At 55.5% G+C, this 24142-nt stretch overlaps 10 protein-coding genes across 10 annotated transcripts; 4 read left to right on the forward strand and 6 right to left on the reverse strand.

Annotated features, from left to right (window-relative positions):
• Positions 1–143: 143 nt before the first annotated feature.
• Positions 144–1983, reverse strand: BO86DRAFT_346892 (stearoyl-CoA 9-desaturase sdeA). Its single transcript, XM_025669258.1, has 2 exons — positions 1628–1983; positions 144–1567 (listed from the first exon to the last, which is right to left on the reverse strand). The coding sequence occupies exons 1-2, from the start codon at positions 1866–1868 to the stop codon at positions 438–440; spliced, it is 1371 nt and encodes a 456-aa protein (XP_025523558.1). The 5' UTR covers positions 1869–1983; the 3' UTR covers positions 144–437.
• A 2719-nt stretch (positions 1984–4702) lies between these two features.
• Positions 4703–6571, forward strand: BO86DRAFT_403533 (nucleobase:cation symporter-2 family protein; the record flags this gene model as incomplete). Its single annotated transcript, XM_025673942.1, has 3 exons — positions 4703–4794; positions 4857–5023; positions 5073–6571. The coding sequence occupies 3 exons, from the start codon at positions 4703–4705 to the stop codon at positions 6569–6571; spliced, it is 1758 nt and encodes a 585-aa protein (XP_025523559.1).
• Positions 6572–6656: 85 nt separating this feature from the next.
• BO86DRAFT_214995 (MOSC domain protein) lies at positions 6657–8412 on the reverse strand. The gene is made up of 2 exons (XM_025666880.1): positions 6911–8412; positions 6657–6842 (listed from the first exon to the last, which is right to left on the reverse strand). Exons 1-2 carry the CDS (start codon positions 8277–8279, stop codon positions 6742–6744), a joined length of 1470 nt encoding a protein of 489 aa, XP_025523560.1. The 5' UTR covers positions 8280–8412; the 3' UTR covers positions 6657–6741.
• A 176-nt stretch (positions 8413–8588) lies between these two features.
• On the forward strand, positions 8589–10412 carry BO86DRAFT_450872 (uncharacterized protein). The gene is made up of 5 exons (XM_025676828.1): positions 8589–8821; positions 8881–9106; positions 9169–9221; positions 9290–9903; positions 10035–10412. The coding sequence occupies exons 1-5, from the start codon at positions 8779–8781 to the stop codon at positions 10266–10268; spliced, it is 1170 nt and encodes a 389-aa protein (XP_025523561.1). The 5' UTR covers positions 8589–8778; the 3' UTR covers positions 10269–10412.
• A 307-nt stretch (positions 10413–10719) lies between these two features.
• BO86DRAFT_346899 (uncharacterized protein) lies at positions 10720–11507 on the reverse strand (the record flags this gene model as incomplete). Its single annotated transcript, XM_025669259.1, has 1 exon — positions 10720–11507. A coding segment is annotated over one exon (786 nt), but the record flags the coding sequence as incomplete, so codon positions are not given.
• Positions 11508–12864: 1357 nt separating this feature from the next.
• pre8 (proteasome core particle subunit alpha 2) lies at positions 12865–14269 on the reverse strand. Its single transcript, XM_025672810.1, has 5 exons — positions 14150–14269; positions 14070–14089; positions 13966–14016; positions 13273–13881; positions 12865–13217 (listed from the first exon to the last, which is right to left on the reverse strand). Exons 1-5 carry the CDS (start codon positions 14191–14193, stop codon positions 13099–13101), a joined length of 843 nt encoding a protein of 280 aa, XP_025523563.1. The 5' UTR covers positions 14194–14269; the 3' UTR covers positions 12865–13098.
• A 245-nt stretch (positions 14270–14514) lies between these two features.
• BO86DRAFT_392462 (E3 ubiquitin-protein ligase MARCH) lies at positions 14515–16077 on the forward strand. The gene is made up of 2 exons (XM_025672811.1): positions 14515–15488; positions 15546–16077. Exons 1-2 carry the CDS (start codon positions 14652–14654, stop codon positions 15714–15716), a joined length of 1008 nt encoding a protein of 335 aa, XP_025523564.1. The 5' UTR covers positions 14515–14651; the 3' UTR covers positions 15717–16077.
• BO86DRAFT_412967 (uncharacterized protein) lies at positions 15923–18463 on the reverse strand (the record flags this gene model as incomplete). The annotated part of the gene is made up of 3 exons (XM_025674702.1): positions 17329–18463; positions 16831–17187; positions 15923–16022 (listed from the first exon to the last, which is right to left on the reverse strand). Exons 1-3 carry the CDS (start codon positions 18153–18155, stop codon positions 15923–15925), a joined length of 1284 nt encoding a protein of 427 aa, XP_025523565.1. The 5' UTR covers positions 18156–18463.
• A 312-nt stretch (positions 18464–18775) lies between these two features.
• Positions 18776–20007, reverse strand: BO86DRAFT_346908 (amidohydrolase family protein). The gene is made up of 2 exons (XM_025669260.1): positions 19624–20007; positions 18776–19570 (listed from the first exon to the last, which is right to left on the reverse strand). Exons 1-2 carry the CDS (start codon positions 19923–19925, stop codon positions 18856–18858), a joined length of 1017 nt encoding a protein of 338 aa, XP_025523566.1. The 5' UTR covers positions 19926–20007; the 3' UTR covers positions 18776–18855.
• Positions 20008–20894: 887 nt separating this feature from the next.
• Positions 20895–23586, forward strand: BO86DRAFT_215209 (sugar porter family MFS transporter). The gene is made up of 5 exons (XM_025666881.1): positions 20895–20979; positions 21305–21798; positions 21870–22627; positions 22682–22688; positions 22739–23586. Exons 2-5 carry the CDS (start codon positions 21381–21383, stop codon positions 23467–23469), a joined length of 1914 nt encoding a protein of 637 aa, XP_025523567.1. The 5' UTR covers positions 20895–20979; positions 21305–21380; the 3' UTR covers positions 23470–23586.
• Positions 23587–24142: the final 556 nt, after the last annotated feature.

Below are 24142 nucleotides of genomic sequence, written 5' to 3' on the forward strand. Positions count from 1 at the left end.
CAATTCCACACTGCTATACCTGCTGATCTACTGCACTACCAGGCTGACAAACAGCCACAGAATACCTACCCTGCATGCTCCCGCTATCAGAACTGTGCGGGGTTGGCAGCCCACTTACCTACGAACAAGCTAAGCTACAAAGAACCAAAGTTTGATGTGGATATCTTCATTGCTCTATTCTTAACAAGCATTGTGGAGTTTCGATCATATCATGTCGCTTTTCAAATGCGCAAGCCACTCATCAAACTAGACACGCTCTGTCTGCGGGGTAAAAAAGAAGAAAAAAAACAAAGTCAAGGCTAACTCCGGAAACTCCCAACACTCGGAATATCATCAAACGCCCTGTGTGCTAAATTATAAGACAGGAGACATCGCCAGAGGCGGAAACAGGACGCAAATGGTACATTCATGATAGGTGGTAGTCATGAACGAGTCTTTTATGCCGCATCGGCGGTAGGGATGGGCTCGGGGATCTTGGTCACCTGCTCACCGGCGCGGATGACCCGCTGGCCGGAGCCATCGCGGACATACTCGACGCCCTCCTTCTGAGCACGCTTCCAGATCTCAACCTCGCATCCACCACGGATGACACCAACCCGCATGGTGGAGAGCAGGTTGTGGGCAGCGTTGGAGTGGTAGTAGATACCACCGTTGAACATAGCAGTGGCGTCCTTGCCGAGACCGGAGTTGATCATGGCCTTGCCACCGGGGTGGTCCTTGATGAAGTCGGTCACGTCGTGAACAACACCGGCAATAGCAACGAGGCCACGGCCATTCTTGGCCTGCTCAACATAGTCATCCCACTCCATGACGGGAAGCTGGTCGAGGGGAGTACCCCAGTCAAGTCTGGCGCGCTTCTGGTCAATCTTCTTCTGGAGCTGCTGGACACGGCCCTTCTCGATCTCGTTGGCGCGGAACTGCTTGAGGTCGTAGGCGAGACCAAGCTGCTTCCAGATCCAGATGCTCCACTTGGTGGGGTCGTACTGGTGCCACTCGATAGCGTTGCGGTAGTCGGAGGGGAACTCGTGGTGGAAGTTGTGGTAACCCTCACCCAGAGTGACCAAAGCAGTGATGACATGGTCACGAGGAGAGTTGCGGTCGTCGAAGGGCTGGTCACCGAGCCAGTGGGCGAGCGAGTTGACGCAGAAAGTGGCCTGCTGGACGAAGAAGATACGCAGAATACCGGCGTAAACAAAGCCGCCCAACCAGTCACCCCAGCCAAGGCCAGCAACGAGCATGGGAACAGCCAAGCCCATGCCGAAAACAACCTTGAGATAGTTGCGGTGCTGCCAGACAACGACGGGGTCTTCGTTCAGGTCAGAGATATCGGTACGGCCGATGCGCTTGGGGTTCTGCTTCATCACCATCCATCCCAGGTGAGAGTAGAGCAGACCCTTGCGAACGGAGTAGGGGTCCTTGTCGGTGTCGGTGTAACGGTGGTGAGCACGGTGGTCACGAGCCCACCAGCGGATGGAACCTTCAACGGCACCACCACCGACGGCAGCGAGCCAGATACGGAGAGGAAGACGAGCGGAGTAGGAGCAGTGAGCCCACAGACGATGGTATCCTATGTCGAGCTACCGTTAGCATCTTGCTCCTAGCGAAGCAAATCAGGAGAAGTACGAACCTGCAGTGATGCCCAGACCGGTGAAGAAGTAATAGATGACGGCCCAGATGGCAGTCTTCAGCTGAAGAGGCGTCCAGAAGGCCTGGATACAGCCACCCAGAGGGATGCCGATGATGAGGAAGACGTTCAGCCAGTTAACATGCTTGTACCAGTTCTGGCGGTTGATCGCGGTGTCGGCAATGTGAACTTTCTTGGGGTCCGCGGCACGAGACCGGGAAGCGTCCGCTGGCTTTGCAGACATTTTGAATGATGTTTGTCACTCGTCTACCCTCTACAAGGTGAGTATGAGGAGGGTGGTGGAAGACGAAGTGGTCGAGGCGGATGGGAGGATCCGGGGGAGGGAGGTTTTAAAAAAGGGAAGAATTGAAGAAGAGACCCAAAGAATAAAAGAAGGGAAGAAAAAAGAATGAGGCAAGGAGAGGGTGGGGAATATAATCCAATCCAGAAGGCAAGAGAGGAGTCAGCAAAGGAATGAAGGATCTGAACAAATCCCAGAGGGGAGGGGGAAAAATCGGACGGAGTTGGAACTCGACCCAGGGTCCACTGGCGGGATGATGGTTGGGGAAACGCAAGGTTGGCGGCGAGGATGGATGATGCGGCAATGATCACAGGTCAGTCGTGAGTGGTCTGACTGCTGGATGAGTGTGCCCGGGGCAAGTAAAAGAAAGATCCCGAGGTATTTGTTCAAAGCCAAATGCAACACCGTGCTTTGAGGATGGATGGATGGATGGATGGATGGAACGGGATATGAAGGAATAATACACTTGCATTCAAGATTAGGTGGTGAGTGGTGAGTGTACAGAACAGAGAAGTACAGCTTCAGCGGCGGGTTCGGGAGGGATCTTCCAACAAAGTTCCAACCATACAAAACACCCGTTCTTCCACCATCTAAGCTTGTTGGGCGAGACGTGATTCGACAGACCAGCCCCGGCCAGACTCTGCCCGTTTCGGCAACCCCGGCTGCGTCCAACCAATCAGCAGGCGTGCAGTATCTGTTGAATCCCCAACGTTTTTCTGCCCTGGCAGGCGGCTGTGGCTGATCACCGCCTCTCTTCGTGGCTAGTGTGTGGCAACTTTAAGGCCCGTCCTTTGACTGAGTGACTCCATTTGCCATCCAGTGGCTCTTTTCTCCGCTGCTGCACACCAGCTCTCCGGCTGATTCGTTATCAATCTCTGTCTAGTACGTAGTCTACGGGTGGGCTGACGGAGGGAGCAACTCCGGGGTCATTCGCACTTGGATGAATGTGGTAAATCAAGGCAAGGCAAATGCAATGGATTTGGGGCCGGGCGAGGAGTTCTGGAATGCCCAGGAAAGCAGCCGATGCAGCCCTATGGGCGGCAACTATCTATGAGTATGAGTTTTCGTCCAATTTGCCACTACGGGAAGTCAATGATGATCCAGGCTAGCTTTTCACCTCGGGTCAACCTCGTCGCTGATCGTCGCCATATGATTCAGGCATGACCACCTCAGGCTCGGCCGACCACACCCCAACCCTCCGCTCCGTGTCCACACGTGATGCCATGTGAACCTCCATAGCTTGAAACATCGCAAGCTCTTACCTAGGAGTCTCCTCCGCAGTACCCCAGGTGGAGGCCTTTTCCTCATTGGAGCATGTCTCATGTAAGGAAATGGGAGCACAGATGTTGCGCATCGACATAGTTAGAATCTATTGTTGGACTAGTCTCGTATCCCAGACATTTCGATGGTGCCCACCTCGTCCTACCCCTGCCTCAGGCATATAAGCCCGGAATGCATAGATCGAAGCGGTCACTTGATGTCAAGATGCACGAGCACAAATATAAGTTTTACGGTGGGATGTCCTGAGGTCATGATACGGTTGACAACGACATTCCAAATGCTCCCTCAAGTCGGCCGCTTGCCTCAATCCTACATAATCATGGCCAATTGATGATTCCTGGAATCAATGCCGTCGATGTCACATCTAAGCCATTGCTTCGCGTCATCCAGCACTATGCTGTGCATATTTTCTGTCAGGCTTGATCCTCAGATTTCATGCCACCATGATCCGGTTGGCAGGTAGGACAAGTCATTGGCGGGCGACTACTCCGGACATCACCTGGTACCTCATTTGTTTGGTACAGGTGGTTGTACCACTGTGCGCATTCTGTGCAACGGACGAGATGCGGTCAAGAAGTGGAATTTATTAACTCACAACAGTAGTAGATCGAGTTAGTCAAAAGCCGGAGTCAGCGTGGTTCTGATAGAGTTGATGCCGGTTGACACCAGTTGACACCAGTGGACACCAGTGGACGGAATCCGGGCTGACATTTCCCCGCGTCCTCGAATGGCCAATTTCTGTGACTAATGGATTGCCCGATCGGTTCTGGTTCTTCCCCGGACTGTTCGACCCATGCTCAATCCGACCATCATCATCCATACTACAAACTCCTGTCCTTCTTCCTCATATCTCATCTCTAGCTTAAAAGAAACAGCTCAATCCCAGACAGTTCGCCATCATGGGAATCAAAGAACTGGTGTTCGCACTCACCTCGATCTATACAGCCAGATAACCACCGACGAAGCTCCGCCACCGAAGATGGATGTCGGCGGATCCCGATCTGGGGAGAGAACTGATAAGCCGGCAAGAGGCGTTACATGAACCGACCGTCAGCGAGCTTGAGTCTTATCGCGCGGGACCCCACCATGACCACCATGACCACCCCAAGACTCCTCCAGTCTAGTGCTCTCGCTTGGGTATCTCCCCAGTCTCCAGTCGGTCGCCTCCCAGTCGTGGAGAGCCTAGAGATAACCGGTCCAAGGCATTATTCGATTGATTCACGCACCTCCACGCCACCGATAGTCTCCTATCATCCATTGCACCCGATCGCTGAGATCACACGAATTTACTTCGGAAGCCTGTAATGAAGCTGCCATCTATATAGACATCAGATGTTTCGGACAATCCTGGGGTGATCTCAAGCTAGATTCCCCAGATCCATTCCACGAGTTGAGAGCTTGTCTAGACCACAATCCAATCCGGCAATTCTATCTATCGTTATATACACTACCCAGTCTCCACCTACCTTTGTATCCAGTTGCAAGTATCACTCAGCATGGACGGACCTGATCAGATCGGGCCCGACTTGCGACCGAAACGGTCCTGGCGGGAGAAGACCCGGCGCATTGTCAAGACATTCACCACCAGGTATGTGTGCCAGGTCGAGTCCTGCTAGCGCCCGTTCTTCCATGCTAACAAGCATCTTGTAGAGAGGGACTGGTGGGTGACTACGATTATGCATACCTTTTCACCCCCAATCTTCCTTTCATCAACAGGGGCCGCAAGTCCGCTCCCTTCTTCGGGCTGGAGGACAAAGTACCCGTTCTTTTGGCCCTCCTCTTGGGTTTACAACATGCGCTGGCAATGCTGGGTGGAGGTTCGTTGAACAGGTTCCTGGAATCACAACCCGTTGCTGACTTCAATAGTTATCTCACCTCCTATCCTAATCGGTGGCACGAGTGGTGCCAACTTCGGCACGAAAGACTACGAATACCTAGTTTCAACTTCACTTATCGTCTCCGGTCTACTGTCCGCCGTACAGATGGCCCGGTTTCACATCTACAAAACTCGCTTCTATGTCGGAACTGGATTGATCTCTGTTGTTGGCACCTCGTTCGCTACCATCACGGTGTCGACCGGCACGTTCAACCAAATGTACACGTCGGGGTACTGCCCGGTAGATAGCGATGGGAACCGCCTGCCGTGTCCGAAGGGCTATGGGGCTCTTCTGGGCACGTCGTGTCTGTGTTCCTTGCTCGAGATCGGCCTGTCGTTCATGAGCCCTCGGATCCTGAAACGCATTTTCCCACCCTTGGTGACCGGTCCCACGATCTTGTTGATTGGAGCCAGTCTGATTCAGTCGAGTATGGAGGACTGGGCTGGTGGCTCGGGCACCTGTTTTACGGATGCAGCCAGCCGTGCACTGTGCCCTAGTGCAGACTCGCCACATGCTCTTCCTTGGGGCAGCCCCGAGTTCATTGGACTCGGCTTTTCGGTCTTTGTGACAATTATCCTGTGCGAACGATTTGGCGCTCCAATGATGAAGTCCTGCGCTGTGATCATCGGCCTGCTCGTTGGCTGCATTATTGCTGCCGCTTGCGGATACTTCGATCGGTCGAGCATCGATGCTGCCCCGGTGGCCTCGTTCATCTGGGTCCGCACCTTCCCTTTGACCATCTACGCACCTCTGATCCTACCCCTGCTGGCCGTGTACATCGTGGTCATGATGGAGTCGATCGGAGATATTACCGCCACCTGTGATGTATCACAGGTAGAGGTGGAGGGACCTGCCTTTGACTCCCGCGTCCAGGGTGGTGTTTTGGGTAATGGATTCACCTGTCTGCTGGCCGGACTGTGCACGATCACCCCCATGTCTGTGTTTGCTCAGAACAACGGTGTCATTGCTTTGACCAAGTGCGCCAACCGCAAGGCTGGCTACTGCTGCTGTTTCTTCTTGGTCATCATGGGCATTTTTGCCAAGTTTGCCGCCGCCCTCACCTCCATCCCCAGCGCTGTGCTGGGTGGGATGACCACGTTCCTCTTCTCCTCCGTGGCCATCTCTGGGGTCCGCATCATCGCGACCGTGCCGTTCACGCGGCGCAACCGCTTTGTCTTGACGGCCTCCTTTTCCATCGGCATGGGTGTCACCTTGGTGCCCACCTGGTTCTCCTACTTCTTCACCTACAGCGGCAACAACCGCGGCCTGACTGGTCTGCTCGATGCGATTGACTTGGTCATGAACAACGGATTCGCTATCACCGCCATTCTGGGGGTGATCTTGAACCTCATCATTCCGGAAGAGGCGGATGAGGGGGCGGCTGTTGTCGAGGCTCGAGCCGAACCTCGGGCTGTCGAACAGCCGGACGAGCCTGAGAATGCTCAGTACACGAAGGGGGAGCATCCGTCTGGAGTTTCAGCTGTATGACTTGAAGCAAAATTTGTTTGTTTTTGTTTTAGATTGACTACGACCCTTGTGAGGGCAGATCGATGGATTGGGATACCCTTGATGAGCGATAATTTGAATTCTACGGGATTATTTAATGCAATGATATACATATTCTAATATAGCCTTTCGCCAGCCACTGTAACCTTCCATCAGACTCCTTCGACCACTTCCCCAGGCGCCAACATCTTGATATAGCAATGCTCACCCGTCTCGAGGACCGTGATGGGATCATTGACGCGAAGCGTGAAGTCTAGACAGCCGTTAGCACAGATCCCCAGACCCGCTACAACCCCGTATAGGAAAAGAGAAAAACCTTACTCCGAACCGCCGGAACCAACTGCATCCCCAAGCACGCATTCGTGGGATCCCCCCGATCGATCCGTCGATACGCCTTCAGCGTGCGATCCGGCTCCGCGCGATGGCGCACCCCGGTATCCGGATCGACATTCGGCAACCGACACCGCATCGTCCGACACGCCAGATGGATCTCCACCCCTTCGTCCTCTTTACCGGTGTCCTCCCCCTCAAAACCAACCCTCCCCCCGACGCGAACCCGCCGCCACGCATCCTCCTCAAACCGTCCGGGCCCCTGCACGACCACATTCGCGCGGAACCGCCGCACCGTCAACCGGGGAATGTCCGTCTGACACCGCGCCGCCACATCGCGCACGCTGGCCAGATTGAGGAGGTGCAGCGGGTACGCGTCCTGAAATCCGGTGACGGTCTGGAAGCCCAGCTGCTGTTTCGGGGGCGCGTTCCGGAAGATCGGGCGGTGGTGGGCGGCGGACTCGCGGAAGAGGGTGAGTGGTTTTTGTGCGTCGGTCGTCGTGGTGGTTGGATCGGCCAGGAAGCGGCGCAGAGAGGCGGGTAGGTGGTGTCCGTAGTCGTGGGCGAGTGGCGTGTCTTTCCAGATTTTGACGGGGCGGAGGCGGTATTCCCCTTCCTCTGTAGGCTTGGGGTCGGAGTGGGGGTCAAGGGGCACGCGGAAGGACTCCTCGCGGGGGAGCAGGCCCAGCGTGAGAGCCAATCTAAAAAGCGCGGGGAGGAGGGGTAGGCGGGCGAGGCCGGGGCCCAGCGTGCGCGGGTAGTGGATGACCAGCACGCCCTGGGACTGCACCTCAGGTAGGGACGGGGAGTACGTTGGGGAGGTGGGATCCGGGACCCAGATCTCGGGCCGCACGAGGGCTAGGTTGCAGAAGTGCCGGTCGCGGAGGGTGCGCGCGGTCCAGTGTCCGGTTTCCTTGCTCTGGTTGTCGTGTGATGAGGTGGTGGTGGTGGTGGTGGTGGTGGTGGCAGGCTGCTTCGCCTCGATGTACTCGGCAAAGCAGAAGAGCCGGTCGTACTTCAGCCCGGTGTCGATCACCTCCGCGCTGTCGAGCTCGACCCCCGTGCAGCTCTTGATCGGGTAGGTGAAGAGCGCTTTGATGCGCCATGCGGGGAGACCGGTCTTGGGGTCGATGGCGTCGCGGGGGGTGCCTGCGCTGTATTGCGGGTCGTATTCGTCGGCGATGTTGCTCTTCTTGGTGCCGAGGCGGCGACAGCCGCGTGGGGGTTCGGGGGAGGAGCAGAGGTAGGGTGTCAGTGGGAGGAGGAGGACGATGAGTGCGATGATGTAGGGGAGGAGGGGTTGGAGTGAAGATGCGCCATTGTCTAATGCATCGAGGGTGGTGAGATTTGAGTCATGCATTGATGGTGGTGGGTTTGGGTCTTTCTGCTTGGACCTGTGACTAGGGTGGACTCGGTGAGATATAGGTTTGAATATAGTGTTGATGTAGGCCCGAACTGAAAGATAATTGAGTTATACTGCAATTATAATCGTGTTGTCGACGTGATTCCAAAAAGTGCAGGCCCTCCGCGGGGCCGATTTTTATCAGATCGGGGCGAGATCGGATCTCGGCTCGTTCCCGAGCTTCCAGAACATCAAACATCTTCCAATGCCGATGCGGTGCGGGATGGACTGGACTGGTCTTCTGAGCACTGTCAACTGTCAACTGCCACTTGTCAGGGCAACTATCCACAGCCTCGTTACGATGCTCAAAGTGATAGCTCAACCATGACAGCATCACAGCCTCAGTCCAGCACGTAATCAAAAGATCCTCATATCCCGCTGGATGTGAACAAGCCGAGACGCGCGCGCGACGCGTGACCCTTAATTCCATTCAACCATCTCATCTATCTTTTCCATCATGAATCGACTCGACTTTCTGGGCCTGCCCAGTCAGGATCCCAGTGAGTGATACCACTATCTCAGTAATTGAGCACAGACAACAAGCAGCTAACATTCCTAGACCGAGTCATCTCCTTCCCGGCCTCGCAGTCCCTGCACGCGTCGACCGCGTCGGCTGCCTTAGGCAACAAGACCGTCTCGACGGGGCTCCCCCAGCTCGACGAGGCAGTCACCCCGCCCATCGAAGATGATCTCCAAGGCTTCGGGGATCTGCAGAGCAAGGGTCTACCGTGTGGTCATGTCACGGAGATTTTCGGGCCCCCGGGAGCAGGCAAGACCGCCATAGCGTTCGTCTTCTTTCCTTCCTCCCGCAACATCTACCTCTTCAGTAACCAACACACCACTGCAGCCTAAACACCGCAGCAACAGCCCTAGCCAAGGGCGAAAAGGTCGTCTGGATAGGTAGGCGTGCCCCTACCCCTCTCGATACTACCTGCTGCACCACGCCCCAAACTAAACCTCAATATCAGACACGGGCCCCCCACTTCCCCGCCGCCAACTCAGCCGCCTTCTCGCTGCACAGCAACAAGAAAACCAATCTGATCCCAGCAATCAAGCCCAAAGTCTCATCCATATCCACGCGCCAACCCTCCCGCATCTCCTCTCCCTCATCCACCACCCACCCCCCAACTTCCCCCCACCGTCCACCACCCTTTTAGTGGTTGACTCCATCTCCGCCCCCTTCCCCCCGTACTTCCCCAACCCGAGCGACCAACGCGCCGCCCTGAGCGCCGGCTCGCAGGTGCATGACAAAGCCCACGTCCAGTGGCTGGTCAACCGCAAATGGAACGTGCTGAGCGATCTGGCGACGCAGCTGGCCAAGCTGGCCAGTACGGCCGGCGGAGGCGCAGGAAACATGGCCGTCCTGGTGACGAACCAGACCCACACCCGGATTCGGGGCCAGGTGCGGGCAACGCTGTGTCCTGTGGTGGCGGGGTCGGCGGCCTGGGAGAGTTGTGTGTTTACACGGGTGGTGGTCTATCAGGATTTCGTTGAGTCGGGGAGGGAGGGAGAAGGGGGATGGAGGAAGGGGAGGGTAGTGGAGGTGATGAAGAGGGGGGGGAGGGTGGTTCGCGGGCGGGTGGTGGGGGATAGTGTGGTTGGATTTGGGGTGAGGGAGGTTCGTTTTGCCTTTCTTTCTTTCGGTTCTGTCCTTCACGCTCTGCATTGGGGCGTGTACTTCGGGGAAAGCAAGGCTAACTGGTTTGTTGTTAGGATGGGCTGTACGCTTTGGATACACCTTCTCCTCCACCAGCTGAAGAACGAGACGAACAACCAGCGCAGATCGTCGTGGAAGCAAGCTCTACCCAGGAAGCCGAAGCCTCGGCCAGCCAACGGAAGCGCAAAGCGGAGGAGATCGCCGACAGCCAGGATGAAGAGGACTCCGAGGGAGAGTTCGGGTGGATCGGAGGTGATGAGGTGGATGCTGGGTCGCTGGATGGGAATTAACCACCCTCACCTCCTTGTACAGGGCTCTTTTCGAGAAGTCTTCCGACTGTGACTGGACTGACCTGTATTAATCGCTCACTATCCTGACATCGTGATGCGGAATTAGAACCTGGAAATTAGATACACACACAGAGACACATGCACACGTGAATTCATAACCGTCAGATCATATCATATCAAGTCATTACCTCACCTCCAACAAGCGCGGTGGACCTCCGACTCGCAATCGCCCTTCTCCAAGTCCGTGCGATCCTTCCACTTCATCGAGACGTTCACCTCATTCAACGCGAGATGACGATGCGTCCTCTCCCCAGTCACGCACAACGGCGCCCGCTGCACGGCGACACTCCTGGCCGCCGCCGTCGCCGCCGCCGCGGCGACCATCGCGCCTCCCGACCCACCATGGCCATCGTCCCCGTCGTCCCCCTGCCCTCCCCCGCCTGCATAGCGACTCAGCTGCAAATCCCCATCAATCGGCGCCGGCGGACACCGATTATGCACGACCGCGACCAGCCTCCCCAACACAGCAAACTCCAGCTTCAACTTGATACTATACACGGCGCCCTTCAAGCTAATCTGCACGGCGTAATAATCCGCATACTCGAGACTGAGCAGCACGAGATCCATGACGAGCATGGCGACATTGATGCCGACGAGCTGGCGCATGATCTTGCGGTTCTCGCGGGCGGCACACATGCGCAGCAGCTTGACGGTCTCCCAGATATACAGCAGCGAGATGACGACCTCCTGGACGGTGAAGCCGGTGAGCTGCAGCTTCTCGATGATGTTGTAGCCGCGCAGCCAGGCGGGGGTCTGGCGCAGGTTGGCGCCGTACGTGAGCACGGTGGTCGGGACGTGCAGGACCACCACGTTGGCGAGGATCATGAGGAGGACGCGGCGCAGGAGGCGCTCGTCGCGCAGCACCAGGTGCAGCCGCGAGTACAGCACCAGCGACTGGCCCGTCACCATCGTCCACCACCCCACCGTCAGCACGGTGACGGTGGCCCGCGCCGGCGTCTGCGTGAAGAACTTCAGCAGGAAGCCCACCGTGTACGGCGCCACCCCCAGCGTCCCCGACAGCAGCAGGCTCCAGAAGTACAGCCCCCGCCACCGCCGGAACGTCGTCAGCACCAGCACCACCAGCTCGATCACGTTGTACCACGCCACCGCCATGAAGAACAGCAGCGTCGACCGCAGGCCCCCGTGCTGCGTCGAGAGCTCCCCCGCGATCCCGTCCATCGGCTCTTCCATGCTCCAGTCGCGCATGTCTTCGGGCTAGCCTGGATGGGACAGGTTGTACGATCAGTATCAGCAGCAGCAGTATCAGCAGCAGCAGCAGCAGCAGCAGCAGCAGCAACATCATACGTCCATGCCCTACTGCCCCAGAATCACAACCCACAAGAGATAAGATAGACCAGGTGGGTGGGTGAGTGCACGAGCCATACCTTAAATCCGTTGATCTCCCAAGACCCAAAACACCTGTGGATTCATTCCCCCCACAACAACAACAAAGTCAATCAACGAGTGGGTTAAGACACAACCTTTCGAACAACGATTCAAAATCGAACCGAGAGAGCAATGCAAATGCACAAAAACCGGATTGCGTACGACTGCGAGAAGAGTCGTCATCTGCTCAACTCTAATCCCCTCAACCATGGGAATCTGGGACCCTTTTACACTTCCCACCCTCGTGGATGTGGCGTTATTTAGACCGCTTTTTTCTTATGCTCTGGCCCTCATTGAGAGGAAGAGGGGGCAGGGGGAACTACTACTGCTGGAGCTGGAGTTGGAGCTTCTCAGCTGAAGTACAGTACACCACAATCCCACCTTTTTGCGCAGCATCAACCACAATAGCCGAGCCGAGCCATACATACCCTTCCACAGCAGGATCTCGGACTTCCCATTCAGCCACTGCATCAACAACAACAGCAGCAGCAGCAGCAGCAATAACCCAAAACAGACATGGACTTTCTTCCAGTACAGCACACCCCACGCTGTTGGGGTAGTACAGTTACAAACCTCCTTCCCTTTTCCGGGTATCCCTCCGGATCGGACCCCTCAGCTCCATCGCGTGTCGGGGGGCACTAGACACAACACTCGGGCTTTTTTTTTTTTTTTTTTTTTTTTTTTTTTTGGAGGGTAGCAACCTTGCCCTGTCGGCTTGTTCCTGCTTTAGTTCCAGGATCTAGCATTTATTCTTGAAATAGTTTGTGGGGGTGATTGGATTGCTCAGGTTTTGGGGCAGGGCCAACGGGCAAGTCATGTCTCCTCCCCGGGGGCTTATAGACTGGGAGTACTAGGTATCATCTTGTCAACTTCCAAGACTGGCTTGTCTGTCAGGTGATAACTTCCAACAAGAAGGGCTGTGGTTGAGTTCGGTTCTGCTGCAGTGACCCGTGGGGCGGAGACTTGAACATCACATCTATTCCTCGTTGCGGGCATTTACCTCAAGGGGGAAGAGCTCGTCCACGTCCTGGCGTCAATGGTAGGGTAGCATATCTTGCCGAGATCCCCCAGAGAGACCGTGGACGGTGCAAGGTTCCTCCCTACTAGATACCCAGGCACTGAAAGGCCCGCGACCAAATTCAACACAAATCACGTTCATTGGCTAGTTTAGTACTAGGTATTCTTTTTCCCAGATGGCGGCATTACTTGGCGATGTCGACACACGCCCCATACATTTCATCACTTGCGTTGTCCCAGGGTCTTCCGGCTGTCACCCTTGTTCATTGTTCTTAAGAAGGATCATCTTGTGGAAACCTTGGCAGACTTGATAGATGTCTATTATGCTATAAGGTCCCGCCAATAACGTGTAACAAGGCGGAGCAGTTTATAGGTTGGTCAGATAGTCCTCGATCTCCTCTTTGGTCAACTTCCTGAACCGGGGTCCCCGGGCGCCCTCGACGCCCTCAAAGCCCAGCAAGTGATCGGCCGGAGGTCCAACAATACCTGGTAGGTAGAACGTCAGCTTGCTCAAGAAATGTTATCAGCGCAGAAACCCTACCAATCTCTATCGTGTCCCCGTTCATCTCGCCCTCAATGGTCTCCTTCAGAGTCAGGAGGGCAATGTGAATGGCATCCTCGAGCTCCAGGCCCTCGGTGTAGCGCTTCTCGAGGAAGGTCTTGGCGCTGGTGGCGTGCTTGCCGATGGCCGTGGCCTTCCACGGGTAGTAACTGCCGCTGGGGTCGACCTGGTACAGACTCGGGCCGCCCTTCAGGATGCCGCCCGTCTTGCCGGTGGCCCTCTTGGGCTCGCCCTCCCCCTCGTCGCCGCGCTGGGCGTCGCCGGCCTCGGGCTCGATGCCCTCGTCCCAGCCCGCGATCAGCAGGCTGACGCCGTACGGTCGGACACCCCCGGACTGCGTCGCCTCCTGTACGACGCGGGCAACGTCCTGCACTAATATACGGGTGGGCGGGTATTCGTTGTAGATGCGCTTGTAGCCGGTGTGCGAGACCTTGCGGGCCTTGTCGACGAGCACCCGGTAGTCCGGGCCCATGCCGGCGTAGACCATGCCGATGTCGGGCGTGATCAGGGAGATCTTGGAGAGCGAGGGGGGGTCGATCAGAGGCGACGACGACTTCTTCTCAGTGGCGAGGACGATTCCGTTGGTAGCTGTGTCCGATCCGCCCAAAGTCAGTAGCTGTAGCTGTAGCTGTAGCTGTTTGCCAGCGGCGGCGGATCCGGGGGCCACCATACCTTTGATGCCAAGGGCCGTTACACCCTGGTTGACGGCGTTCAGAGCATATTCTAAGACATTGTCAGTGACCCGGTTACGACAGTAGCTGGCGAAAGGTGGTTACCGATTTGGACCAGCTTTCCACTACACCCCCGACTGTTAGCTGTGGTACTAGCATATGAAGCAGCGGAGAGCTTGGCTTACCTGGGGGAGAAAGTGGTCAGAGAGAAAGAGTAACGATCAGCCATGGAGACGATGCTTCACCTCCAGAAGCTCCGGAGGATAATAGGTATATGTGTGGGGAGGTTGGGGGGATAGACGGAGGTGATTGAGGATGATGGGGATGATGGGGGATGGAGTTGGGAAGTGGTGGAGGAGGGGACTGGATTGACGTGAAGCTTCCCTTCGGACAGCAGGCGGCAGGATGTTGACGCAGCAGTAGCAAGCAACGCAACCAACCAAGCCAAGCCGCGCCTGGGGCGGTGACGGTAGGCGAGCGGCTAGTGCGCTTGACCTCCCCACCCGCTTCTCTTAAACTGGCCTCTTTTTTTCCTTCTCGGGAAACATTTCTCCTCTTCGTTTCTTTTCAACCTTCTAACCTTTTTCATGCAACAATCATAACTGCGACACCAATCGCATCACAAGCGTCAGATCGCTGGTAGATCTGTTAATTCTCAGACTATGCAACAGCAACAACCTACAAAGAATGGATCTGCGCAATGAGCCGCTCTGGCAGTGGCCTGCTGAACCGGCTGGGCCGCCTCAGTCGGATCACCTCGAGCAGGAACCCCCTACAGACGCCCCTCCACAGGAGGACTCGGGCAGTACCACAGAGGAGACTAGACCGCGGCACTACTCGCCCCGGACTTGTCGCATCTGCCTGGAAACGGTCTATCCCACCTTCCCTCCTCCCTCGGAGCATATCCCGGGGTTTCTGCAGCCCCAACCACGGCCTGTCTACGAATCGTCGGACCCGGAGTCCGGTCGATTGCTTCGTCCCTGCAATTGCAAAGGATCCTCCCGTTATGTGCACGAAGGATGCCTGGAACTGTGGCGGCACTCGGACGCAGCCTACAGCAGTCGCAATTATTGGCACTGCCCGACCTGCGGGTTCCATTACCGACTAGAACGTCTCCGCTTGGCGCGCTGGATTAGTAGCACCGTGATGCAGCTCGCGTTGACTCTCGCCATTCTGTTGTTTACTGTATTTCTGCTTGGTTTCGTTGCTGACCCCCTCTTCAACATCCTCCCGGACACGGATGATCCCCTCGCGCCCACCGAGATGCGGGATATCTGGCCCGTGCCGCCGGAGACCAGGATCCTGACGGGTGACCACAAGGGCTCCTGGCCCGAGCACTATCTCAAGGGAGTGGTCACTCTGGGCTTGCTGTCCTGCATCAAGTCCGTGCTGGCGTTCTCTTCCTGGCCCGGGCTGACGCTGCGTTCCACGCGTTTGATCAACGGCAGCAGCTCCGGCCGGAATACCGGGAGGAACCGAGTCGGCTGGCTGCTCGTTGTCGTCGGCGTGGGTACTTTCTTGTGGGTGAGTGGCTTCTCTCCCGAGCTGTGTCTGCTGACCCCAGCGACTGATTCGTTTTAGGCTGTCTATAAAGGCGTGCGGACCTGGAGTCGCAAAGTCCTGGAGACAGCTGGCGCGCGTGTGATGGATGTCCCGTTACCGGACGACGAGGAGGAAGCCGAGCCTCTGGCGACGGATCAGAGTAAGAAGGACGATTGGCGCCGGGCCAGGGCCTCGCACCATCTGTCATGATTCTGTCAGGAGCCATCGTAAACCAACCTCGTGATTCGGAATCCGTCCTCCCCGCACTACTTAAGTTGCCACTCTCCTTTTCTTCTATGAGGTGTCAATTAGTCGATGTGCGCAGAATGCCACCGACCCTCGTTAACTTCCGAGGCTCGTTTTGATGAGTGGACTTGGGTTGGCGCCGGAACGTTTTGTTCTACTGCCTTCCCGTCTCACTCGTTTATGTCATACTTGCCCGGAGGGAGGGTCAACCTGCACTTCTCTCGATCCACATAGGCGCTACGGTTCTCAACGGCGTTTTCGATCGGGGTGCTGTACATGCTTAGTCGTATTGGTAATCTTATCAATTTAATATACTTGCAAGTTGGCGCTTTATGTAGTTTGTAGGACTTTCAGTTTGTACCTTTGGTGGCTTTAGGTCGCTTTAGGTTGATATTCTAGTATGACTGTCAATTTCTAGTATAAGGTGAAAGGTTCGTCCCATAAGCTACCCTTTAGGGCTAGTACCTGCTATATGGCAGCCGCAGGGCCTCGTTCTATTTCTGGTTATATGTTCATGGAGCACGCTCACCAAGAGAAGGCCAGTATGTGCTACTCCTACGCTTTTGACTTGCCTATTTGCTGTACTTTGTTGTCCGGCATTGAAACATAGCATCGTCAAATCAGAAACTGGGAGAATCAGCAGTCAATTCAGAGGATTTATCGCAGAGATGATATTATTAATCTTTCGAAGCATCGCTTCAGTATCCTCAAGTATGAACCACATGTCGCAATCATCCCGAAATATCCCGAATCACTAACACCTCAAGCTGGAAAAAGCCCTAGAACCCCCTCTCCAGATCCCCCCCCCCCAACCCCCAGAACGACCACTCCGTGCACAACCCGTGCCCCAAAACTCAAGAACTACCCCCTCTCCCCCCATCCCCAACCCTTATCCTCCTCCCCTCCCTCCCCATCTCCATAATAACCCCTACCCCTCTCCCCCTCCCCCACCACCGCCGGATCCCACTGAAAGAAATCCTGCAACACGCAGCGCCCACCCGCCCGATTCCAACAATCATCCTGCCCTTCCACCCCCTCATCGTGACCCTCATCATCGAGTCCTTCCTCACCCCCCCACCACCCCCCCGGATAAGCCCGCCCGCGACACCGCGCCACGGCGGCCCGCACCCGCAGATCGACGAGCACGCGGCCGCCGACGTCGCGCCCCAGCAGCGCGCCCGCGGGCCGCAGGAACTCTCTGATCAGGTCGGCGTGGACGGCGGCGATGGCCTGGTAGCACTCGAGGGCGCGGGTCAGCAGATCCCAGGCGCGGAAGAAGGCGTTGGTCAGGCGCAGGCGGCCCGGGTCGCGGCCCTCGGCCAGCATCTGCGGCCACTGGCGGAGGCGGTGGTAGTCTGTGTAGAGGTAGGCGTCGTAGAGGTCGAGGAGGATGAGGAGGAGGCGTTGTTCGGTGGGGTGTGGGGTGGGGAGGGTGCTTTGACTGCTGTTAGCTTTGTTCCTTTTTGGATGGACAGAGGGGTAGGGGGTTGCTTGGGCTGGGATGTGGTTTTGGGCCAGGGGGAAGGGTAAGGGTAAGGGTAAGGTATGGGCAAGGTATGGGCAAGGGCAAGCGTACTTGATAACAATACCCGCCATCTCCCGGAACCGCGTGAACGGGTTCTTGTTGGTCGTGTCGGCGGCGATGTGCGCGATCGTCTGCTGCGCGCCGCGGCAGTGCTCGTACTGCCCGTGCAGCAGGTGGTGCAGGGCGGCGAGGTCGGTGACCAGCGTGTGGGCCAGGTGGAGGGCGCGGTGCACCTGCGGCTGCGTCAGGGAGTCCAGCGGGTGGTGGCGGCCGGGGATGGGCACGCGCCGGAAGAGCAGCGTGTGCGCGCTGAGGATCGTGTTGCACATGGTGATGAAGCGGTTGCGGAGGGGCAGGCTGAGCGTCGGGCTGTTGGTTAGGATGCGCATCTCTTCGAGGATGTTTTGCTTGTTTGTGGTGGTGTTCTCCAGGTCGGGGTGGAGGGGCCAGGTTGGGTAGGTTGATAGTCGGGGGGTTGGGGGCCCGCTGATGGGGGTGGGGGGTGGGGTGAGTCTGTTGCTGCTGCTTGTGCTGTTGGTAGAGGGTGTGTTGCTGGTGCTGCTCCTTGGGCGTGTGTTGCTGAAGGCTGTGGTCGGGTCTGGGAATGTCCATTCCGGGGTGAACAGCGTCATGGACGTGAGCATCGCGTCCAGTCGCTGGGCCTGCGCCCCGGCCTCGACCACTTTCGACAGGGCGTACTTGTAGGCTTCCTCCTGGGCTGTGTCGGCTCGCGAGTCGGTTTGTTCGCACGAGGTGAAGTAGTCGGGGAATGGCTCGTTGGTGCTGGGTTGCTCGTCTCGTTCGATGTTTATGCCTGGGATGATCGGGGAGAAGGCAGAGAGGTTGTGGGAGAGCTGGGCTGGGGTGCTGAGGTCCATCTTCCTGGCTCGCGGTGATGGTTGGTCAGGTTGAGGTGGAAGTTGGACTTGTTCTGCTGAGAAGGGTGATGGTAGTGTAGTGGAGGAAGAAGGACTGGAGGGACGAGGTATTGGGACAAGATATAGGGACGAGAGCTCGCTTCAGTTCTCTTCTCTTCAAGTGAAGGAAGGGCAGTATTCAGGTTGAAGGAGCGAGGCGGAAGAGTCACAGAGTATCGTGGTATTCACAGTGGAAGTGAAGGTTGGGTCTGGCACAAACAGCAATATTAACACACAAGGGTGTTTGTATACACAGTGCTGAAACACACACTATCGCCCTGTCAACTGGTTCAACCCTGGAGGGTGCAAGCCATTCACTAGCCTGACCACTCCCACTCGCAAGTTCTCACAGAGCATATGGAGTAGTTGACCTATTCATGAATGAAAGCAAACCTACAAGGCCGTAGAGAAGCGACCTTTCGTCTGAGTTAGGGAAAAGTTGAGACTACATCTTCCAGAACGTCATCGATCTCAGGGATAAAATAGGTAAGATGTAAGAAAGAATATCAAGCTACTAGAAAGACACCAGAAAGCACACAGTCTACCACAGCCAGAGGTAGGATAGTCTGCCACAAGAAGTAAAGAACACTGTTGACCATGACCTACGTTCATCTAAGGGTAGAGCAGGAAAAGAAGTTAAGTCTGAAATGAATACAATACATCACGCCGACGAATCCTTATAAGCCCCCAGCTTGAACAGCTTCTTCGCATTCTCCCGTCCGATCTTCGCCCGGTCCACCAGATTCAACTCTGCATTATCAAACCACACGCACGCATCCTCGAACGTCTCGAACGGATAATCGATCGAGAACAAAATGCGATCCGAGCCCACCTCCGCCATACAAAAGTTCAACGTCGTGGTCGAGAAGTGGCCCGAGGTGGTGATCCAGATGTTCTGCGCAAAGTACTCGCGGATGGTCTTCTTGCACGTCTCCGCCAGCCCCAGCAGCTTCTTCCGGTCCTCAAACCAGTGGTTGATGCGCCACATGTCGAAGGGAACGTGTTCGCCCAGATGCCCCATGATAATCTGCAATGCCGGGTGCCGGTCGAAGACTCCGTTGGTAACCATCCCCAGAACGTGGAGGCTGACGCCGTGCGCAAAGCTGAGCGGAGGCCCGACGAGCCACTTGCGGTCTGCCCAGAGTTTCTCGTAGATGGTCCCCGTGGGGTTGCGCGGGTGCAGGTACAGAGGCACGTCGAGCTCCGTGCATGTCTGCCAGAAGATGTCCCAGCTGGGCTGGTCGTAGAAGATCATGTCGTCGCCATCCGGACCGGCGCGTTGGGTGTCGTTCACCAGGGCACCCTTGAAGCCGTACTTCTCGACGCAGCGGCGGAGCTCGGTGGCGGCTTCTTGGGGGTCATGCATGGAGAGAGTTCTGGATGATGCGTTAGTCTGGATGAGATCTGAGGTAGTGCAGGAGGTTCTTACGCGAATGCACCGAATCGATCAGGGCGGTCACGGATCTGCTCGGCGATGTAGTCGTTGATTTCGACGGCGAGAGCTTGCGCCTCGGCAGCATCCCAAATGTCTTGGACACCTGGAGCCGTGTAAGAGAGGATCTGATATCCCACGCCGTGCTTGTCCGCATGCTCAATGCGGATCTTGTTGATGTCGGTGATCTCCTTGACATGGGTTTCGGGGTCGGTGGAGAACAGACTGGCCCACCAGCGGGTCTTCTCTTCGAAGCGTGGGAGCGCAAAGGCTTCCTCGAGGGCGATTTTTCCGAGCATGGCTTGTGTTGTGTTCAGCGTTCAGTCGATCGAAGTCTGGTTGAAGCGTTGTTCTAGGAACCAGATCAGACACAACGTCATGGTGGTCAACGGGTTATAGTTATAGTTCGGCGATGCGGCGGGGAAAGAGTCTCTTGACTGCATGATAGAGGCGGGTCGGAAGCGGCTAGGTTCCTTCCCCTCATTGTCCCCTTGCCGACTCAACAACGCCGTCAATTCCCCACAGCTACCTTGTTTCTTGGGAGGCCCCCCCTTGAGAAATCGGATGGAAGGCCAGGTAAACGGGCTGAACATCATGCAGGAACCTTTCCGATCGTTCGGATAAGTCGGATCAGGATAGTTTTGTCATTGAGGTTGCTTGTATACCTACTACTAGGTAGTCTACTCCACTCCTGTCAATCCGCATCCGACGGGGCGGGCAGCCCCGCATCCCGGCAAACAATAGACTCCAAACATACTCATAAGTAAGCCAAGCATAAGCGTAAGCGACGGAAATCCGGGGTCTGACACGTTGTCAACAGTCGTGCAGATCAGCACATTGTCGAGAAAATGATGAACTCTCGTATTTACTGTCGGCTGACTCCGGAACAAGGCACTATGGTATTCATGTGCTGTTCATCAAATGGCTGAAGATGTAGGATCGTGCAACGTTGTACACGCTTCAGACACTTCGAGAAGACCGCAGAGGAAGAAGAATGTCAGGGCAGTTTTCATTCATCGGCATATGCTGAGATACAGACCATCTAATATTCATCTGGTTCAACCACGAAGACCAGGTCTTGGGCTTCTGAGTGAGAATACTGCGTGATGGTCATTGGGTAGGATACGAGCCTCACTTCCACCTCGCTGCCTCTTTGTCCGCATCCCGTCAATCACCCCAGCGACCACTTCGACCTCAATACTTGGAAAGTAGTCCGTGAGGAAGCAGAAGAGCGACACGATCAGCTGCGCTCAACGCCCGGTCTCAGCCTCGTTCGAAGGGCTGGCGCAGTCCCCGCGGAATGTCGACTGGTAAGATCAGTCGTGCGGTTCTTCTGCTGGTCAACCATCCAGAGTGAGTTGAGTCTCTCTTCACCTGCCCACTTCACTCCTCATCCCATCCGAATCTTTGGTAATGGTCCAGGGGGTAAGAGAGGATTCTTTGTATGTGCAGACCTCCTTCTGCCAAAACCGGTTCGTCTCTCAGCCAGATGATCTCCCATCCATACGTCTCGACTTCAACTTCTTTATCACGGCTACTTCTCTTTGTTGTCGGACACATGGTGTGGGATGGGCAGTCTGGTCCGGTAGGAGTGCACTTACCAAGGATCGATCGTCATTCACTCTCAGCCATTAGACTTGATGTGTTGACAGTTCTACTAACATAAATCTCTTCCTAGTCGTCTCGCATTCCTGCATTAACTCCTTGTCCAAGCACCACCACCACTAGCGCAGACGAGACATCAACACGCGCAGATGAAGGGTTATTTCGGTAAAGAAGAGCCTCCTGTCGTTGGGACATCTGCTCTCAACCGTCAGGAGACTGATGGCAACACTACTCTCCAACGCTCGCTCGGCACCGTTGCGGAGCGTGCTCGGCGTAACATCAATGCAAAGCTGGCCAATCCTCTTGCTGGTCAAACTCAAGAAGAGTTGCGCAGGCGAGGAATAAATTTCGCCATCGAGCATCATCTGGGCTATGAAGAAGACATTCGTGCTTTTGCCATGGGCGCCATACTAGCTCAAAGGCCCGAGAAGTACGCCGAGGTTCCTGGTCTGACGCCCCAGGAGCTGGAAGTCTTGGATAAAGAATTCGCCCACCGTTGGCGTCAGCCATGGACAATGTACCTGGTCATTATTGTGTGTTCACTCTCTGCTGCGGTACAAGGGATGGGTAAGTTCTATTCCCGTTGATCGTCCAAGGGTTCCCGGTGAAAGTTGGCTGAAACTCCTTGACTCCTGCAGATGAGACGGTGGTCAATGGCGCCCAGATCTTCTACAAGCATCAATTCGGCATCGATGGCACCGACTCCCGCTCCAATTGGCTGGTTGGACTGGTCAACTCAGCGCCATATCTGTGTTGTGCCATCATCGGCTGCTGGCTGACGGTGCCATTCAATGCATGGTTTGGCCGTCGAGGGACCATCTTCGTCACCTGCTGCTTCTCTGCGCTTACGTGCCTCTGGCAAGGATTTGTCAACACATGGTGGCATATGTTCATCGCTCGCTTTGCGTTGGGCTTCGGGATAGGCCCCAAGTCGGCAACGGTGCCGATCTACGCCGCGGAGACGGCACCTCCTAATATCCGTGGCGGTTTGGTAATGCAATGGCAGATGTGGACAGCATTCGGAATCATGGTCGGCTACGCCGCAGACCTTGCGTTCTTCAAGGTCTCTGATTCTTCGGGGATCGTCGGCCTCAATTGGCGTATAATGATGGCTTCAGCCATGTTCCCGGCTCTTCTGGTTTGCTGCTTTATCTTCACTTGTCCAGAATCCCCTCGTTGGTACTTGTCGCGGAATCGGTACGATAAAGCGTATGAGTCGATGTGCAGCTTGCGTTACAACAAGGTCCAAGCAGCGCGTGACTTGTACTATATGCATACATTGCTGAAAGCCGAGGCCAGCATAAAGCTTGGCCAGAACAAGATCCTGGAGCTCATCCGTGTTCCTCGTAACCGACGTGCAATGATTGCGTCAGAACTGGTGATGTTCATGCAACAGGTATGATCAAACAAAATAGTCACTATAAAAGATTCAGCTGCTAATGTCTCATAGTTCTGCGGTTTGTGCGACCAATCTGAGCTGGAAATCAGAAGACTGATGAACCTTTAGGCGTGAACGTTATCGCATACTACTCATCTGAGATTTTCCTGCAGTCCACAGGACCGGCAAACATGCTGACAGTCGAGAATCAGCTCAAAGCACTAGCAGCGTCCTTCGGGTGGGGAATGATCAATTTTCTCTTTGCCCTACCCGCCATATGGAAAATCGACACGTTTGGCCGTCGCAATCTTCTCCTACTCACCTTTCCCATGATGTCTCTGTCGATGTTCTTCACCGGCTTCAGCTTCTGGATACCCGAAGAGACTTCTGCCCGCATGGGGTGTGTCGCCTTAGGCACTTACCTCTTCGGTGTTGTATATTCGTTTGGCGAGGGACCAGTGCCGTTCACATACTCGGCCGAAGCCTATCCACTCTACGTGCGGTCCTACGGCATGGCGTTAGCTACCTCGACAACGTGGTTGTTCAACTTCACGCTTGCCATCACTTGGCCTTCCCTTCGACATGCATTCACGCCGCAAGGAGCGTTCAGCTGGTACGGCGGTTGGTGTATAGTCGGATGGTTTCTGATACTTCTGTTCATGCCCGAAACCAAAGGAAAGACGCTCGAAGAATTGGATCAAGTGTTTGGGGTTCCCACACGCTTCCACGCCAAGTATGGCCTACGTCAAATCCCCTACTTCATCAGGAGATACATCCTCCGCCAGAACGTTCGTCCTCAGATCTTGTACGAGAGAGAGGATGACGACGCTGTGACCGATACGGGGTACGATCATGCTTGACACCAGCTGTCGTGCAATTCAATTACCGCGTCTTTGATACGTAGTGGCAGGAGTAGCAGGGTCTTGTGTACAGGACAGGGAGCCCTCTAGCTAATCCTACTTGATACTTTCAGTCTCTACTGAGGGCCAAGAAAAGATTGATCTAAAGTGCACCAAGTGGGCGATTTTCATTTTTCTCTAATATCGAGGAACGGAGGCAAGAAACGGGAAAGGGTAGGGGGCGTGTTCACTTTGTCAGACAGCAGTTGGTACGATTGTTGATCCGCATGTATAATAACTCGGAACAGGTCTGTGTGAATCTTGCTTCATCATTGAAGTGAACACGTAGGAGTGGTGACATATGCAAGGGTAAAAGATGCTAGGGAGATCTGGGATGGACCAAATCAATGCGATCTTTGCTGAGCCGGAGCAACACATTATTCTCATAGCTGAGCTGTTCGCAAGTCGTAGAGCCAGCTGGATCTTCAAAACGAGCATTCGAAGCCAGCCGCAAATAAAGCCATATCTTGTTGAGCAACGCGAGGTGGACAACAGATGTGAGAGAAACAGAAAATTAGAATGAAAATTTGAGGCCCGCCGTGTCTTTATATAGGCGCTTGGTTCGCTAACCAGCCAATCACAGCCGGCGGTGGAACCTCTCGGGCCGCGGTGGTTTTGCGGTGTTTGCGATGTT

This window comes from Aspergillus japonicus, assembly GCF_003184785.1.
Source record: "Aspergillus japonicus CBS 114.51 unplaced genomic scaffold BO86scaffold_70, whole genome shotgun sequence".
Classification (NCBI taxonomy): domain Eukaryota; kingdom Fungi; phylum Ascomycota; class Eurotiomycetes; order Eurotiales; family Aspergillaceae; genus Aspergillus; species Aspergillus japonicus.

What these genes read in the sequence shown, in the direction of transcription:
- BO86DRAFT_346892 (XM_025669258.1), bottom strand. Translation starts at nt 1,868, where the DNA reads ATGTCTGCAAAGCCAGCGGACGCTTCCCGGTCTCGTGCCGCGGACCCC. An exon ending in CGGTCTGGGCATCACTGCAG is followed by an intron (nt 1,568 to 1,627) that starts GTTCGTACTTCT and finishes AGCTCGACATAG; the next exon opens with GATACCATCGTCTGTGGGCT.
- BO86DRAFT_214995 (XM_025666880.1), bottom strand. Translation starts at nt 8,279, where the DNA reads ATGCATGACTCAAATCTCACCACCCTCGATGCATTAGACAATGGCGCA. An exon ending in GTTGGTTCCGGCGGTTCGGA is followed by an intron (nt 6,843 to 6,910) that starts GTAAGGTTTTTC and finishes ACGGCTGTCTAG; the next exon opens with ACTTCACGCTTCGCGTCAAT.
- BO86DRAFT_450872 (XM_025676828.1), top strand. Translation starts at nt 8,779, where the DNA reads ATGAATCGACTCGACTTTCTGGGCCTGCCCAGTCAGGATCCCA. An exon ending in CCTGCCCAGTCAGGATCCCA is followed by an intron (nt 8,822 to 8,880) that starts GTGAGTGATACC and finishes TAACATTCCTAG; the next exon opens with ACCGAGTCATCTCCTTCCCG. An exon ending in CGAAAAGGTCGTCTGGATAG is followed by an intron (nt 9,222 to 9,289) that starts GTAGGCGTGCCC and finishes CCTCAATATCAG; the next exon opens with ACACGGGCCCCCCACTTCCC.
- pre8 (XM_025672810.1), bottom strand. Translation starts at nt 14,193, where the DNA reads ATGGCTGATCGTTACTCTTTCTCTCTGACCACTTTCTCCCCCAG. An exon ending in AACGGCCCTTGGCATCAAAG is followed by an intron (nt 13,882 to 13,965) that starts GTATGGTGGCCC and finishes GATCGGACACAG; the next exon opens with CTACCAACGGAATCGTCCTC. An exon ending in CGGGGACACGATAGAGATTG is followed by an intron (nt 13,218 to 13,272) that starts GTAGGGTTTCTG and finishes TCTACCTACCAG; the next exon opens with GTATTGTTGGACCTCCGGCC.
- BO86DRAFT_392462 (XM_025672811.1), top strand. Translation starts at nt 14,652, where the DNA reads ATGGATCTGCGCAATGAGCCGCTCTGGCAGTGGCCTGCTGAACCGGCT. An exon ending in GCGTGGGTACTTTCTTGTGG is followed by an intron (nt 15,489 to 15,545) that starts GTGAGTGGCTTC and finishes GATTCGTTTTAG; the next exon opens with GCTGTCTATAAAGGCGTGCG.
- BO86DRAFT_346908 (XM_025669260.1), bottom strand. Translation starts at nt 19,925, where the DNA reads ATGCTCGGAAAAATCGCCCTCGAGGAAGCCTTTGCGCTCCCACGCTTC. An exon ending in GATCGATTCGGTGCATTCGC is followed by an intron (nt 19,571 to 19,623) that starts GTAAGAACCTCC and finishes CGCATCATCCAG; the next exon opens with AACTCTCTCCATGCATGACC.
- BO86DRAFT_215209 (XM_025666881.1), top strand. Translation starts at nt 21,381, where the DNA reads ATGAAGGGTTATTTCGGTAAAGAAGAGCCTCCTGTCGTTGGGACATCT. An exon ending in TGCTGCGGTACAAGGGATGG is followed by an intron (nt 21,799 to 21,869) that starts GTAAGTTCTATT and finishes TGACTCCTGCAG; the next exon opens with ATGAGACGGTGGTCAATGGC.